The 15,814-nt window shown below is 50.1% G+C and overlaps 1 protein-coding gene across 2 annotated transcripts; it reads left to right on the top strand.

Annotated features, from left to right (window-relative positions):
* Positions 1-7,860: 7,860 nt before the first annotated feature.
* On the top strand, positions 7,861-11,767 carry LOC100281223 (uncharacterized). Of its 2 annotated transcripts, NM_001154142.1 has the most exons (5): positions 7,955-8,467; positions 8,559-8,656; positions 10,234-10,266; positions 11,132-11,202; positions 11,294-11,535. In NM_001154142.1, the coding sequence occupies exons 1-4, from the start codon at positions 8,074-8,076 to the stop codon at positions 11,192-11,194; spliced, it is 588 nt and encodes a 195-aa protein (NP_001147614.1). In that variant the 5' UTR covers positions 7,955-8,073; the 3' UTR covers positions 11,195-11,202; positions 11,294-11,535. The 2 variants fall into 2 exon arrangements, with proteins under 2 accessions (XP_008677187.1, NP_001147614.1); XM_008678965.4 differs by lacking the exon at positions 10,234-10,266 and having other exon boundaries at positions 7,861-8,467; positions 11,294-11,767.
* Positions 11,768-15,814: the final 4,047 nt, after the last annotated feature.

Genomic DNA, 15,814 nt, shown 5'->3' with positions numbered 1-15,814 from the left:
GTGGTCCTGGCATCTTCAATATCATGTACGTGTAATGCGGGATGGCCATGAATTTTGCCAATCCCGGCCTCCCGATGATGGTGTTGTACCCGCAGTCGAAGTTGGCCACTTCGAACCTCAGGAACTCGGTTCTGTAGTTCTCCAGAGTTCCGAAGGTGACGGACATGTAGATGTGGCCTAGCGGGTATTCCCCTTCAGTCGGCACGATACCGAAGAAAGGAGTGTCTGACTCGCGGAGCTCTTTGAGGTGAACTCCCAAGCCTTGGAGTGTCCGGGGGAAGGTGACGTTGATGCTGCTCCCCCCGTCCACTAACACCTTCTTCACCCTGCTCTCTCGGATCACCGGATCGACGAGGAGCGGGTATTTGCGAGGGTGGTTGAAGTTGAGCCATTGATCCACCCGAGTGAAGGTGATCGGGTGCTCCGACCACCGGTATGGGGCGGGAGGACCGGTGGTCGCCACCAATATCTGGCGATCGTTGAGCTTTTGTTGTCTTCTGTTCTCCTGCGATCCATGTCCGCCGAAGATGACGTTGACCTCCCTGTCAACGCGCGGGAAAGCTCCTCCTCCTCCCTCCTCCTGCTGCTGGGGTTGTCGTGGTTCTTCTGGCCCTCCCCTCGGCGGAGGAGGAGGTAGAGGTTGGAAGGGTCGGTCGTGCCCGACGGAGTGCTTGAAGTCCCGGCAGTTCCGAAGAGTGTGGCGCATGTCCTTATGGTACGGGCACTGGGCGTCGAGGATGTCGTCCAGCGTGCGCTCGCCTCCGCGAGGTCCTCCCCGGGCGCGAGAGGCTGGTGGTCCGGCGGCGTGTACTTCTTCGCGAGGTATCTTCTCCCAGCGTTTGTCGGGTTGCTGGTTCGCGTCGCGTCGTGGTGCTGCCGGTGCGGGCTTCGCTCCTCCGATGAGGTCCTGGGCTCGCTCGTCGGCGGTGATGTAGAGGTCGGCTTCCCGGAACAGCTCCTCGGAGGTGGTCGGCGCCTTCTGTAATATGGCTCGGACGAAAGCCGAGTCGTTGGATCCTCTGTAGAAGTCCTCGATCACGGCCGCCTCCGTGACCTCAGGGATACTATTTCTCATGGTCTGGAACCTTTTGAGGTATGACCGGAGAGTTTCGTCCCCCCCGGCGCTTGATGGATTTGAGGTCCCATGGTTGCGCCGGTTTGTTGGAGAGGGACTGGAAATTGGCGGTGAAGCGTCGACTGAAGTCGCCCCAGTCGTCGATGCAGTGTCGGGGTAGATGTCGCAGCCATTGCAGCGCGTCTTGCCCGAGGATAATGGGTAAGTACGCGGTCATCACGTCTTCGGACGCCCCGGCAGCTCAAGCAGCGGTGGTGTAGACGGCTAGCCAGCCCCCTGGATCCTGCTTAGGTTCATATTTATCGACATTGGATACCTTGAAGTTAGGAGGCCATTGGATGGCCCTAAGGCGTGGAGTAAGAGCAGACACTCCACACGTGTCCTCCTGTCGTCAGGGATGATGTCTGTCCCGGGGAGGGGAGTAGTTGTTGTGGTTCCTCGACCGTCCCCGGGTAGTACCGCCAGTTGAGGTCGTTGCCGACTCAGTTCTGGCGGCCTAGCTCCGAGCTGGGATGCCATGATCCCTGTCGTACTCCTCCCGGCAGCGAATCTCGTTCTCGTGCCGTCGTTCACGCGAAGCATTGATGGAGCTTCGCGCGTCCCGACGGCTATTGATAGCGTGTCGTAGATCGTTCGGCGGGTGAGCGAGCGGTAGAAGATGGCTGGCTGCCTGAGTGAACATTCGTCGATAGCCCTCGGCGTCGGGAGTCCGAGGGAGTCCATCAGCTATCCGAGCTAGTACTCCTCCAACTTCACTCGGCGTGTTCATGGCTCGGGCGAAGTCGGGATTCAGGTTGCGCCCGAAGACTGGATTCGCCCGGCGTTGCCTTGCATCTTGCTCGGCTGTTCCTGAGCCCGGCGGCGATCACGTCGTCGGGAGTTCCTTCGTTCTCTGAAGACGCGTTCCTCTGGAGTTTCTCCTATCTCCGAGACCTCGTCCCGCAAAACAGGTTGCTCCGGATCCCGTTCTCCGGCCTTGTGGTGTCGCCGAATGTTTCGGCGCCGGTTTCTCCGTCGACGGGATTCCCGCTGAGGTGGTTCTTCTCCGGGCGCGGTCGGCTCGTCGTCGGAGATGGGGGGCGACTCCACTCTCCCGATGAAGAGGACGTCGGGGTAGAATGGTTCGGTGGTCGTGACGATCTTGTTTCCGTTCTCCTTTGAGGGTGGAGGAACGGAAAGAACAACTTGCTTTCTCCCGGCTTCTTTCTTTCTTGCGACCTGTGTCCATTCTTTCGTCGGGGAGGTAGACAATGGAGTTCTCCGAGTCAGCGGGCTCTCGGCCCCTGGCTTGCTGAAGGCGATCTTTTTTCGGAGAGCTGGAGGTTGCGCTTCTCCGGTATTTTCGGAGTTTGTTGGAGGAGACTTCTTTTTCGGCGGATCTGCAATGCGGTGTAGAGTTCCCTCTTCATCTGCTATGGATGAGATTGTTCCGAAGCAGAATACGGATCCGGGACGGAGGGTGATCCTGCTGTGGAAGGTGACGGCCATTGAGCTAGCTTGGATCGTCGACACACCCCCTACCTGGCGCGCCAGCTGTCGGTGTTTTGGGTCCGACCGCACACCCGGGGTTGCCCCTCAATGTGTTTTAGGAGTAGGACGGTGTCGCCGACTGTAGCAAAATGGTTCGTGCCAGATGCACGAGGGGCAATGGACAGTGTTTACAGGTTTGGGCCGCTTAGAGATGCGTAACACCCTACGTCCTGGTGAGTATGCTTTGTGTAATGGGTTACAAGGTAGCTCTCTAAAGTGAGAACGTGGAGAGTTAAGGTGGGTGGCTGAGTAATGGGATCGATCCTTTTGAAGGGGTGCCCCCTAGGCCTTATATATTCGACCGTGGGGCAATACACGTGGATATGATAACTATGTGCACCTAAAAGATAGTGAACTGTTTGAGTCTATCTTCCTATGATTCTGCCGACCTATCCTTGCCTGGTTCCGCTGCATGGGGCTCCAGCGTGGGAAAGTCGGATCCTTGTTGTGGTCGCTTGCTCAACGCTGTGGGCCGTCCGGGCTTGCACCAATCCGGCCTTACGTCGACCCGCTTTACTGATTGTCCCTTCCTAGGCCCACGAAGGAATGGCCTTACGATTCATTGGGCCCTTGGGCCTTTCGTGAGGTCTTTCATCCTTCTAGTGGACCCGGGGGATATCTGTCCCCCACAAGCGCGTTTAGGAATGCGAGGATAGCGTAGAGGCATCTTACTATACTTCTTACGCTCGTGGCGCTTCGAAATTGTCGACTCAGTGCCGGAACTAGAAGGTGATGAAGAGTCGGTCTGGTAGTAGACCACCTTCTTCATTTTCTTTTTCTTCTTGTCACCCTTCCTTAGTGACTTGATGGAGGAAGATGATTCCTCCTTGTATTTGTCACCGGACTCCCTTGATAGAGTCCTCCCCGAGCCCGTGGGCTTGTCGCCGATTACGATCTCCCTCTTGGCATGATCTCCAAACATCACTTCGAGTTTGTTAGACTCTTAATGAAGCACTGGCTCTGATACCAATTTAAAGTCGCCTAAAGGGGGTGAATAGGCAAAACCTGAAATTTATAAACTTAAACTTGCACTAAGGCCAAGGTTAGCGTTAGAATTAAATCCGAGTGCGGAAGATTGTTTCTCTTGCTATGAGTTGCTCAAATGGATGTGTGTGACTTTGGTAGCAAACTCAAAACAATATTAGCAAGGAAACGTTAGAGAGAGGAAAGAGGGAAAACAAATCAAATGGAAGTCAACACAAGTGAACACGATGATTTGTTTTACCGAGGTTCGGTTCCAAGGAACCTAGTCCTCGTTGAGGAGGCCACGAAGGCCGGGTCTATTTCAACCCTTTCCCTCTCTCAAACGGTCACTTAGACCGGATGAGCCTTCTCCTTAATCACTTGGGTCACTGAGACCCCGCAAGGATCACCACACACTTAGGTGTCTCTTGCAAGCTTTACAAAGCACTTAAGAGAATAGGAGTGGAGAAGGAGAAAGCAATCCAAGCAACAAGAGCAACAAAAGAACACAAATAATCCTCTCTTAAGTCTCTAAGCAATAGAGTTGATTTTGTGGCTTGGAGTGGATTGAATGCTTTGGATGTGTCTTTGGAGTGGTTGCCTTTGCTCTTGCAATGACTGTGATGTTCAGAATACTTGGATGTCATTGAAGGAGGTGGTTGGGGGGTGTTTATTGCCTCCAACGACTTCCTAGTCATTGGCTGTTTTTGCTGGCGATGGGCACACCGGACAGTCCGATGGCGCACAGGACAGTCAATGTTCACTGTCCGGTGCGTGCCACGTCAGCACGCCCGTTGGGGTTTGGAGCGATTTGACCGTTGGGTCGGAGTGCACAGGACAGTTCGGTGCCACACCGGACATGTCCAGAGACCTTTGACTTCGCTGCTCTGACTTCTGCCACACACTATTCATCATTGTACACTTTTGCAGTCGACCATTGACGCGCAGTGACCGTTGGCCGTTGCTCTACTGGCTCACCGGACATGTCCGGTGCACACCAGACAGTCCGGTGAATTATAGCGGAGCGCGCCCGACAGAAACCCGAGAGTGGCATGTTCGCTTGTGCGCGGGCCTACTGTCCGGTGCACACCGGACACTGTCTAGTGCGCCACATGCAGCACACTCTCAAGTCCTTTGCTCCAAAATTGTTTGTGTCCCCAACTGAATTTCTTTCTTGGTTTGTGTTGAACCTTATGCACCTGAGATAAATGACATCTAGGCAAACTAGTTACTCCACGTGGTTTGTGATGGACGTCAACCACCAAAATCGATTATAGGAAATGGTTAAGCCCATTTCCCTTTCAGAACCCGAATGTCACCTACGATGACATGCTCGAGGACGAAGTGTAGGTCGATCTCCACGTGCTTCGTGCGCTGATGCGGCACGGGATTGGTGGAGAGGTAGATCGCGCTGACATTATCACATTATACGAGGGCGGCACGCTGGAGGAGGCTGTGGAGCTCTTGGAGGAGCTGCCGTAGCCAAGGGGTCTTGACCACTCCATTGGCTACAGCGTGGTACTTGGCCTCAGCGCTGGAGCAAGAGACGACAGGCTGGCGCTTGGTGGCCTAGGAGACGAGGTTGGTGCCTAGGAACACGGTGCAATCGAAAGTGGACCGGCACGTGTTGGGACAACCAGCCCAGTCAGTGTCGGTGTAAACCACGAGCTCTAACGTCAGGGAGGGTCAGAGTAAAAGGTCGTAGTCGAGGGAGCCGCGGAAGTAGCACAGGATCCTGTTGAGAGCGGTGAGATGGGGCTCCTGTGGGGTGTGCATATGCAGGCACACCTACTGGACGACGTAGGCGATGTCGGGCCTGGAGGAAGTCAAGTACTAGAGCATGCTAGCCAGGCTCCGGTAAGACATTGCGTCAGCGACCGGGGGCCCATCGTCCTTAGAAAGCTTCACTTGAGTGTCAACAGGCATGGAGCAGGGCTTGTAGTCGGAAATGTAGTCCGCTCCAGGATGTCGATGGCGTACTAGCACGGGTGGAGGAAGATATCTTGAGGTAGGCGCTCGACAGTGATGCCGAGAAAGTGGTGAAGGGGCCCATGTCCTTCATCGCGAATTCCCGCTGGAGGGCGACGATCTTGCACTGTAGAGGGTCGACGGTGGATGCCGTGAGCACAATGTCGTCGACGTAGAGCAGGAGGTAGACGATGTCGTCGCCGTGTCGGTAGATGAATATGGACGTGTCCGACTTGGCCTCGATGAAGCCGATGGAGGCCAAGTAGGAGGTGAAGCGATTGTACCATGTCTGAGGCACCTGCTTGAGGCCGTATAGGGAGTGCTGCAGCCGATAGACCAGATTCGGACGAGTGGCATCGACGAAGCCAGTGGGCTGGCTGCAGTCCCGGGAGAGGGCGAGGAAGAGGACGACCCCCATACATGCGGCGAGTTCTAATCTCCTCACATTATTTAATTACTTTATTTTTTTGCAATATTAACCCATTTAAGTATCATAACCTGATAACAATGTGTATTATGGTAATACAAACAATATATGATTTTTAAACTTAAAAAATTGATGAAAATTGTTAAATATCTGGATTATAGTTTATAGGGGAGCTGAATAGGGTAAATGGTTGTGTGGGAATATATTTTAGGGTGAGATAGTAAAATATAGTAGAAAGTACAGTAGAGGGAGAAATGTGGGGGAATGGTTGGAGATGACCTATGGTCACCAAAAACATTGTTTTTGTACTAGATAATGCAATGTTCGCATAATGAAGTTTGAATATGGGTACGAGTATGAGTAGGGCCGGTCTTGAGGGGGGGGGGGCTGGGTGGACGATCGCCCCAACCCCAAAGTCAAAGTGCCCCAAGTATGTATATACATATAACACATGTATGGGTTGTGGCCTGTCAGGTTATAGCCTTTGGCTTATTAGTTAGACGCTAGGTCCTATATAACTGAAGCATCCATCGTCTAGAGCGCCACACGTAAATTTGGATCTCTAGCTAAGTAGATGTTGTGACACATCTTTGGTCGTTGTTGTAGTCGTCGCTCCGTTCTAAATTCTGTATCGTATAATTATATCTTCAGTCCGTAATCTGATTATTCTGATGCCAACAAGCTAGGTAAGCCTGTGTTCTTCTTCGTGTTGGATTTCCATTCGTTAGTATGCATTATTTTATTTATTATTAATTTTTGAAATAAACATTCAATCAATTATTACATTAAGCAACAATAACTAGCATCCTGGTCTCTAAATTTCAGCACCAACAAATGACCAAAAAAGCCTAAGGTAAGGTGCTACTACACATACAGTAATACATGTTTACTGTTAATAATTTAGTAATTATCGAATCATACATAATTTGTTGTTTTATAAACATTCAACAATTTTATAGATTTTTGTCATGTAAAGATAATTTATTCATTGACGTGTTCATGAATATATATAGGAGAAGACTGGCTTCTATATAAGTTTTTGTGTAGTGCTCTAAAATGTCGGGACCAGCCCTAAAGATTAGTAAGCTGTAAGAAATAGGGAACTGAGAGCATCTCCAACAATGCCTCAAACTAGTGCCTCAAATTGAAATATGGGGCTCTATACAGGAAAAACTACTCCAACAGTGCCCTATTTCATAAATTTTTGCCAAAAAACTATAGGGCACCCTCTCAAGTGACTCAAATATACTACACCGTAGTGGACTGCCCTATAATCTAGATTTGAGGCTTTACTGTTGGAGCGAGGTGTTTTATTTGTGCCTTAAATTCTATAAAATATACTTATTTTCAAATTATAGGGCATTTTTATAGATCACGTTGTTGGAGATGCTCTGATGCACTACAAATCTACAATGTCATCACACTGATATTCCAACCAAAACGCAGGGGCAAAACCGTAACCTCCCTTGCCTCACGTCTTTCATACAATAGATCGCCCGTCGCCGGGCACAGTGGGACTGTGGGATCCAGCGACAAAGCCCTTTTACCGTTCGCACCTCACCACGTCCCCATACACCCAGTTTTCCCATACCAAATCCGAGCACGCCACAACCTTTGTCTCTGTCGCGCGGCCCCACCTATTACGCTCCCGTTAGGCCGTAACCCGACGTTCATAGACCTGGTGCAGGCGTCGGGCAAAGCCAACGTGAAAAGGGCAAGCTATTTTGATTTGAGAAGAAAAAAAGCGGAGAATACGAGCGAGAAACCTTGGGCGCGTGCATCATTCCCTGAAGACCTACGCTGGGTCCACGAACTATGAGCTTCTGACATTAGGACCCACTAAAGGGGTCTCAACAAGGCCTTGGAAGTCCGCGGTGCATGCACCATCCGGTGACAACGCCAAAAGTCGCGTTATTTAACTTGAGGGCAAAATAGAAAAGGTGGAAATTTAGGAAGCAAACAAAAGCTCCGCTGCCTTGTCTGCAATGGCGTCTGGCGCTTTTCCCACGAGCGCCCCCTGCCCTTCTCGCTCTCCTCCATAGGCAGACGCCGCGCTCCCCCAACGCCGCTCCGCCGACCCCAGTCATATCTCCCGCCCCCAGCTGAGGCAATGGGGTCCTCGTCCTCGCCGTCGCCGCCGCCGCCGCCCATGATCGGGCGGGCCGGGAACCTCACCGTCTTCATCACGCCGCCGTCTCCTGCTAGCACGCCGCGGGGCGCTTTGCGCACGCCGCCGCCCGAGTCTCCGCGCTCGGATTTCTCTACACCCACCCGACAGAGGATAGCCCCGTCGCCCTCCCCTTCTCCCTCGCCGCAGAAACACGAGAGCCCGTTCGCGGCGCCTGCGGTGGTGTTCACCCCGCCCCCGCCGTCGGCTCCTGTGAAGGTCGCGCCGCCGCCGGTGCAGGTGCCGCCGCCGCAGTACGAGAAGGCGTCCGCGGGAGGCAAGCACGACGGATCGGCGTTTGGCTTCTTCTGGGACGCCGTCGCGCGCGTCCAGGAAGGTGAGCGAACCGCATTTCGTGATTTTGTTGGATTTTCGTCCAGAGATTTTTGGGTTCTAATGCTTGGATTCTCTCTCTGTTCTCGTCGCAGCGCACGCCAGCCTCGACGAGTACATGGCTACCTGGTTCGGGTTGGATCAGTCCAAGTACCAGTGGGCGCTCAACGACTACTACGAGGCCACAGGCAAGGTGAGTGGTCTTCGACTTCGCTCCTCTTCAACTTTTCTGAATGACCGTGTAATTAGGGGGAATTGCGTTCGATCTGTGTCGTTTCGTCTCCCTATCGGTACTCTGATCTGGATCTGTAACTGGGATGAGATACTGTTTTTTGACGATGCCTGGAGGTGGATGGAGCATTTGATGTTTATGTGGCGGTGGATGTTGGTTGGTAAGATGCCTTAGATGACCTGGTTAGCTCTACATGCTGGTGCTAGGTTTGGAGCTGTCCCTACAACCTTTGGTGACCATGAAAGTGCTGATAAGTGTCTTCTCTGTATGATGGTATGTCATAGAAGTGTCTTGTAAAAACTCAGACCTGCGTGGGCTAACAGTGTCTTGCGTGTGTGTGTGTTCGCTGTTGCCTGGTCCCAAAAAGGCTTTTGAATTGGGGAATATATGCAAAGGGTGTCTAGATGGTAGTGGTGGTGGTGGTGTCGCCTGTTCAGCAAAGCTGAGGTCAATCTCGGAATTCCAATATCTGTAAAGTTCGAACCAAAGGTGGCCCTAAAACACTAGGCAATTCTAGATGCCTACGCTCTTATTTTAGCAACTGCAAGGATGATGAGACATTGTGTTGGGCTACAAAATGTGCATTAGGACTGTCATATTGTCTGGAGTAGCATACTTTGAGGCTTTCAAAATGTTGTGGGATTAGTTAAAAAAAGTTGTCCCACTGGTTTTAACTTTGGTGCACTTGCTGGTTTTGTTCATTTTCATCTCGACACACAAAAGTGCATTGCACAATGAGCTCTTAACAATTCCAGTCACCAATAAAGCAGGTAGAGTAAAATTTTCTATGACATATTGCTGTTTGTGTTCTTGGAAGCACCAATGGCACTAGTTGTTAGTATTATAGTTTTTATACCCTTTTAACTTGCTACTAAACACTGGCCAAAGCTCCAAATGTTGAATGAAGGAATTTGGCAGTCAGTGTGATGCAGAACATATGTAATTTGAGTAGCTTAGACCCAAATTGGAATAAATTATGCTACATTAATGTGTTCCGCAGAAAATATTATGGCGCACAAAGATCCCACTTAACATTTTTTTTTCATCTTTGTGCTCTACCAACTTCTATTCTGTACCTTCATTTTGTCCTACCGTTAGCATCTGAGTTCGCTACTGATGCATAGTATATTTGGACTTGGAAATATTGATAGCTCTTTATCTAGTCAACCAAGCTTTTTACAGCACACAGTGTCCACTTGATTTATCCAAGTGTTCTCATTGTGGTGATTCAGTGGGTGAATGATAGAATGACAGCACTAAGTCGTAGTTAGTATATGTCACCACCTCATAATTACCTTTTTCCTGTTTTAGTACCATATATCAATCTGCAATCCTGATACATTTGAATTGGCTCGCTTTTGTATATTGTATTTGTGCCATTGCATGGCATCATTAGCTTAGTACTTACACGGTTTATTCTCTTTTTAGCACTTCATTGCTCGGAAATCCAAAGCAAAACATCTATTTTAAAGAATATGATATTTTAGAGCTTTATATCTTTTCTATTTTGACATTTGGATGATATGTACTAATTGTAGGGAACATCTAATGGATGGTGGTACAACATCAATGTAACATTCTTATTCTATACTGTTACAACTTTTTTAAAAAATGGTAGAATCCTTGAGAGTTCAGATGCAACAAATGTAGCATAGCATGCATCTCAAATCTGTTTTTTTGGGTTGGTATGTGTCTTTAAGGGCTCTCTCCCCATTTCTCTTAATACAAAGAAAATGCAGTTCTTCTATGTTTTCGAGAAAAAAAGTGACACTTGAGTTTTGCTGTTCAGCTGGCACGGCATAAATGTAACATGTTTTTTTCCCTATTTCATTGATTTAGAATAACATCAGCAACCAACTTGGTTAACTATTATAATATTATATAGAGGCAGTGACTTTGCTAAGATGTAGATAAATAGATTCCATTTCATGGCACTGTAGCATAAACATGATAATTAGCTTACAAATTCATATGCCATATTTATTGGGATTAAGCTTTCACCTAGAGACTGCTGATGACCGATGAGCTCACTAAATCAGTTGCCCTTTTAACTGTCATGGCATCTACCTATTTGTTTACCTAAATTTGTTTCTACGCAACAATTAATCTATGTTTCGTGTGAGCTCCTGTTCCACCTGCAGAATCTGATAATGAAAGTGCTCTTTACCATCATCTGAGGTCGATATGTGAATATCACGAGCAATATTAAAGAAGTATTTCTTATTTCCTCGTTCATTATCGGCATCTTAGAATGTGTTGGGAAATAGTCAGGTGGCCGAGTAGTGCCTAGTAATAGTTTGGTGGTGTAGCGCCTAGTGCGCAGCCCATTGTACTTAATTGTCCGTTTTGAAAAAAAAAAGTTGTGATGAGCATTAGGTAGGAATTTTGGTGGATAAAGGTTACATCATTTTTGACGCCCCTCGTACTTCATTGCAGGACGTGGATTGTGTAAAGGGTAGTAAGCTGAAGGAGCTTACTACTAAAGTGCAGAAAGTCTGAAAAAAAAGGTACGAAACTTGGGATATGATAAAGCAGGGATCGTCGTTTCCCCTCTTCCAACATTCTTTCTGCTTGACACGTTTATCTATACCTTCGCAGCAACTTTGTTTTGTGTTGAAGAGGTGTAGCTTGTAGCGTATGTCTGGAGAAGCATGTTCCATTAGTTACATTTTGGTGGGGGCCTTCTTGAAAAGTGGCCATCTCTGCTTCGCCAGGCAGTTGGACAACTGGAGGCCGCGGTTGAATCAAAGGAGCGGCCGTTGTTTCGTTCCGGTGTTTAGGATCTGCTGTAATCCTAAGGTTATGTCAAAACACAGAATGGGTCTTATTTGCAATGGTTCTAATCTGGATGCTGTCCGTTGCTTACCGCCACACCCTCGTCTTTTCTCTTATCTAGATAGCAAAAGCACGCCCATAACTTGATGTGGCAGGCGATGGTACACAATCATCACTTCGTTTCCGCCAGACCTGGCTCAGGGTTGTAGATCGGAGGCGCTTCCCTTCTGGCTCCTTGTTGTAAAGCTGAAGAGCTCACGAATTACGATCGTACACTGCGTTCCCTTGTTGCTTGTCCGGACCGGCTTTGGCATATGCTGAATTGCATGGGCGAACACAGCAGAAATCCAGCGTCGGTGTTCAGGGTAATGCATGTACTAGTCTGCATCCAGGTTTATATTCATCATTTGTTGTATGCATGGACTCTCATGTAGCCTTGCAGTTTCTAAATCAGAATTACGTTATAAGGCTATTTTTAGCAACTTATCCCCATCCCTCATTTGAAACTCCACTCTAAAAAAACATCACAGTCTACAGTGTCTACAGTGCAAGATAATATTTTACACGGCTATATGCATGATCTGTTGTCCATGTCATAATAAACATAGGAATCCACCTCGTAATTTATCTAAATAAATAATTGTGTTATCTATTTAATTAATCTGATTTAAGCAAGTTTATCTTGATGATCTTAAAAGATATCATTCACATCTCTATTGTATCGAGACATAGGACCTCGATTGCGTGAAATAGACTTAAAACATTTGGGTCCATTAGTTAAGGACCTTCGACAAAGCCTTCTCCCCAAAGTCAATCTGATCCAAGACAATTCTTAACAAGTGTCTGTGTTTCGACCCGAAGGTCCTAACCAACTAGTAAATGCGTGCTACGTGTCCCCATCCAGATGAGTGATCAAGAAGGCACAAGATTTATCCTAGTTCGGGTAATAGAAGGCCCTAGTTCCAGCGGAGGCGGGATGAGACTTATATTATCTTGCACCTAAGTGCTTGTAGTAGGGGGTACAAGCTGGTCGAGAGATGGAGTGAATCCTAAGTCTCTGCGGATGATTGAGGCAAGTGTCAATATCGGTCGTGGAGAGCAATCAGTGAAGTGTGTTGTCCCCCTTCCCCTGGAAGCCCTGGACTCCTCCTTTTATAGCCTCAAGGAGGGAATCCAGGAATACCAGGGTTGTCGTAATGTGGAGAGGAGGTGAGCCCGAGCCCCTGTAGCAGTATGGCCCTGGACTCCTTTTATAGCCTTGAGGAGGTGAGCCCTGGACTCCTCCTTGCGGTTGTCTTTGATCAGGGGAAGGATGTCCAGCCCCTGTATCTCATATCTTGACCAAGCAAAGAGCCGAGGCCATGGTCAGGGGCTCGAACGTGTACCCGAGCCAATCTTGTGGATGTGTTGTTCGAGTCGTAATTGTTGAAATAGTGATAAGTATGGTAAAAAAAGTGCATGGTAATTCGTCCTGTATGGCGTAAAGTAGACTTGACACTAGCCCTGCCGTTTTTGTAGCCATCTCATTGTCAGCTGTCTTTGTGGAAGAGTTGGTGGTGTCGGGGTCCTTTTGTCAAAGTTATTTAGGTCGAGGCCATGCTCAGTCGAAGCGGAGATTTCTCCCAAAGCCATGGTCAGGCCTGCGCCTGGGCACACAATCGTGTAGGGAGGGTTAGAACAGTAGCTGGAGTGGCCTCCTGTGGGATTTGTGGGGAGTTGGTGGCGTCACTACTGCCAGGGCAGTTGACCGAGACCGAGCTCGCGCGAGGCAAAATTTCCTCCCAAGGCTAAAGACATCTTCGAGCGAGGCGGAGTTCTCTCCAGAGGGTGAGGTTGTGCCTAGATGTTGCATGTCCCATCCGTAGTTGTTCGAGATTAGTGACTAGAACGGGGGAGCAGTGTCCAGTATTCGTGGGTGTGCGTCATCGTAGTCGGTGAAAGTAGATGGGGCCGCAGTCCCATCGCCCTCTGTTGACTGTGGTGTCACGTGGAGCAGATATTTGTATCGTTGCATTTAATGCGCACGTCTTTATGGTTCTCGAGATCTTTGGTCGAGGATGGGCTCGAGGTTGTCCTTTGATCGAGATGAGCTCGGGCGAGACAGAAATTGCTTTCCATAAAGGGGGGCCTCAGGCGAGTCGAGGATTTTTCATGGGCGTGGCCTTCGCCTATGGATGGGCTCAGATGAGACGTAGTTTTGGGCGACCATTGAGCGGGGCCTCGGGCAAATCGTGATTCAACCCTACTTGACCTCAAGGAACGCATTTTCTGATTTCTTTGTACTCAGGTGTTAGGTATGCTTAGGGGCATAATCCGGGTACCCCTAATTATGATACCCAACAGTAGCCCCCGAGCCTCCAAGGAAGGGTGTTCCTTAACCCTTCAAAAGGTGGTAGACTTATTTCCGATGGGTGTGCGCGAGGGCACCTGTCGGGTGTAGCCCCCGAGGCCCCGGAGGAGTGATTACTCCTTCGAGGTCTTTATGTTCCCTCTATAGATATCGTTTACCTATCCATTGTACATCACTTGGTCGTGGCCTAGGTGCAAAGGCAGCCCCCGAGTCTCTACGTTGGGTTGTTGGTGCTTCCAACAATTCTATCGCATCATAGGTGCAAGGGTAGCCCCTAAGCCTCTGCACAAGGTGAGCGGACGATCAGGGACTTCCTTGACTTTTAATGATACGCCTCTTTGTCGCCTTTCCGCAAGGTGGAAGAGGGGGAAGTGCCAAGCTACCCTCGGTGGGCAACAAGCATGACGTCTCCTATGAGATGTTAGTGGGTAATCCGAGTAGAGGCCTTAGCCCCGTTTGATAGGGGTTGGCTAGCGGTCCGGAGACGTGACCCAATATACCTATGGGTTATTCGCCTGGTCCTAGATCCATTAGATGGGATCCAAGGGCCCGATGCCTCCCTTCGATGGGATACCGCTATGAATCATTCCCAGAGGTCTCAGATATGCCTTAGGGTACCTCAGGGTTGTAGCCCGAGCCTCAACCATGTACAGACGTACCCATGGTCATCCCTGACTCTACGCTCTGGGGCTGTTGTCGAACCTTGCAGAGGGGTCAACCTTCGAACCCCTGATCAGTAAAGGGTTCGAAGCCTGTGTGCTCTAGGGCGGTTGCCGAACCCCGCCGAGGGGCCAACCTTCGAACTCCTGATCTGTAAGAGGCTCAAGCCTCATTTTGTTCGCTTGGAAGGCGACCCAAAGAGATGTCTCTTTCCTATCACTTATGGAGAAGGAGAGAGGAGAGAGAGACACCTTTTTAGGTGCCTACCTTGAGGAGACGGAGCGGCGCCCATTGGTTGCGTTAGCCAGATGGGACGTGTGGCCCCCGGTTGGGAGTTAATGCGATAGGACGCAAAGGCCATGGGCTATCCGTTGCGGCGCGTGGGATTCGAAGAGCTGAAATATGTTTCCATATTTGATTTTTCGATGAGGGCGGGGGGGGGGGGGGGGTTCGGCCTTGACCTCGGTGGGGCCACGGTCGCCATATATATATATCCGAGAGGGGGTCCCTCCTAGTTCTTACCTTGATCCTACTACAGCCCTTTCCAGCCGCAACCAAGAATCGTGCTTTGCGACGAGGGGAGGAAAAAAACCCACACAACCTTTCACTGTCGCCTCCCTCTTTCGCCATGGACGAGAAGTTGAACATCCTCGCTCCCCACGACCCATGGCCCTACTCCTCTATGACTGATGAAGATTTGTAGGGCCTGGTTGATTGGGGCTACTCCACTCCCGCACCTTTGAGGCGCACCCCGAGTGCCTTGCCCTGGGGACGAGGAGCCAACCTCGCCCGCGGGCTACGTTGTCAGCTTCATGTCCTTCCACGAGCGGGGGTTCGGGGTGCCGGCGAGTCGCTTCATGCAGGCGCTCCCACACTACTATGAGGTCTAGCTTCACAACTTCGACCCCAACTGCATAGCCTAAGCAGCAATTTATGTGGCGGTCTGCGAGGGGTACCTTGGGATCAAGCCCCACTAGGATCTGTGGCTCCACCTCTTCCGTGCGGAGCCGTTCTCCCTCCCTTCAGAGGTGAAGAAGGTCCACCATACGGTGAGGGTCGGCTGCTGCACGCTCCAGTTGCGCTCGGATCGAGCATAGTTGTACATTCCTGCATCCCTTACCTCTTCAAACATGGGGTCGCAGAGGCGCTGGTTCTACCTCCGTAATGATGATAGGAGGTTGCCTATGTATACCAAGCGGGTCATGACCGCTACGGGGGACACTGGCGGTGGGGTGCACCGCGGGAGCATCGATCCCAGCTACAGCCCCTCCTAGATTCCCTACGGAAGCTCTGAGATCGAGGGCTCACTACGGTCGGGGTCATCACCGCCTTCC

The sequence above is a fragment of the Zea mays genome, chromosome 4 (genome assembly GCF_902167145.1).
Source record: "Zea mays cultivar B73 chromosome 4, Zm-B73-REFERENCE-NAM-5.0, whole genome shotgun sequence".
NCBI classification, from domain to species: Eukaryota; Viridiplantae; Streptophyta; class Magnoliopsida; order Poales; family Poaceae; genus Zea; species Zea mays.
The sequence above is the reverse complement of the archived record's forward strand: the minus strand, read 5'-3'. Positions and strand labels throughout refer to the sequence as shown.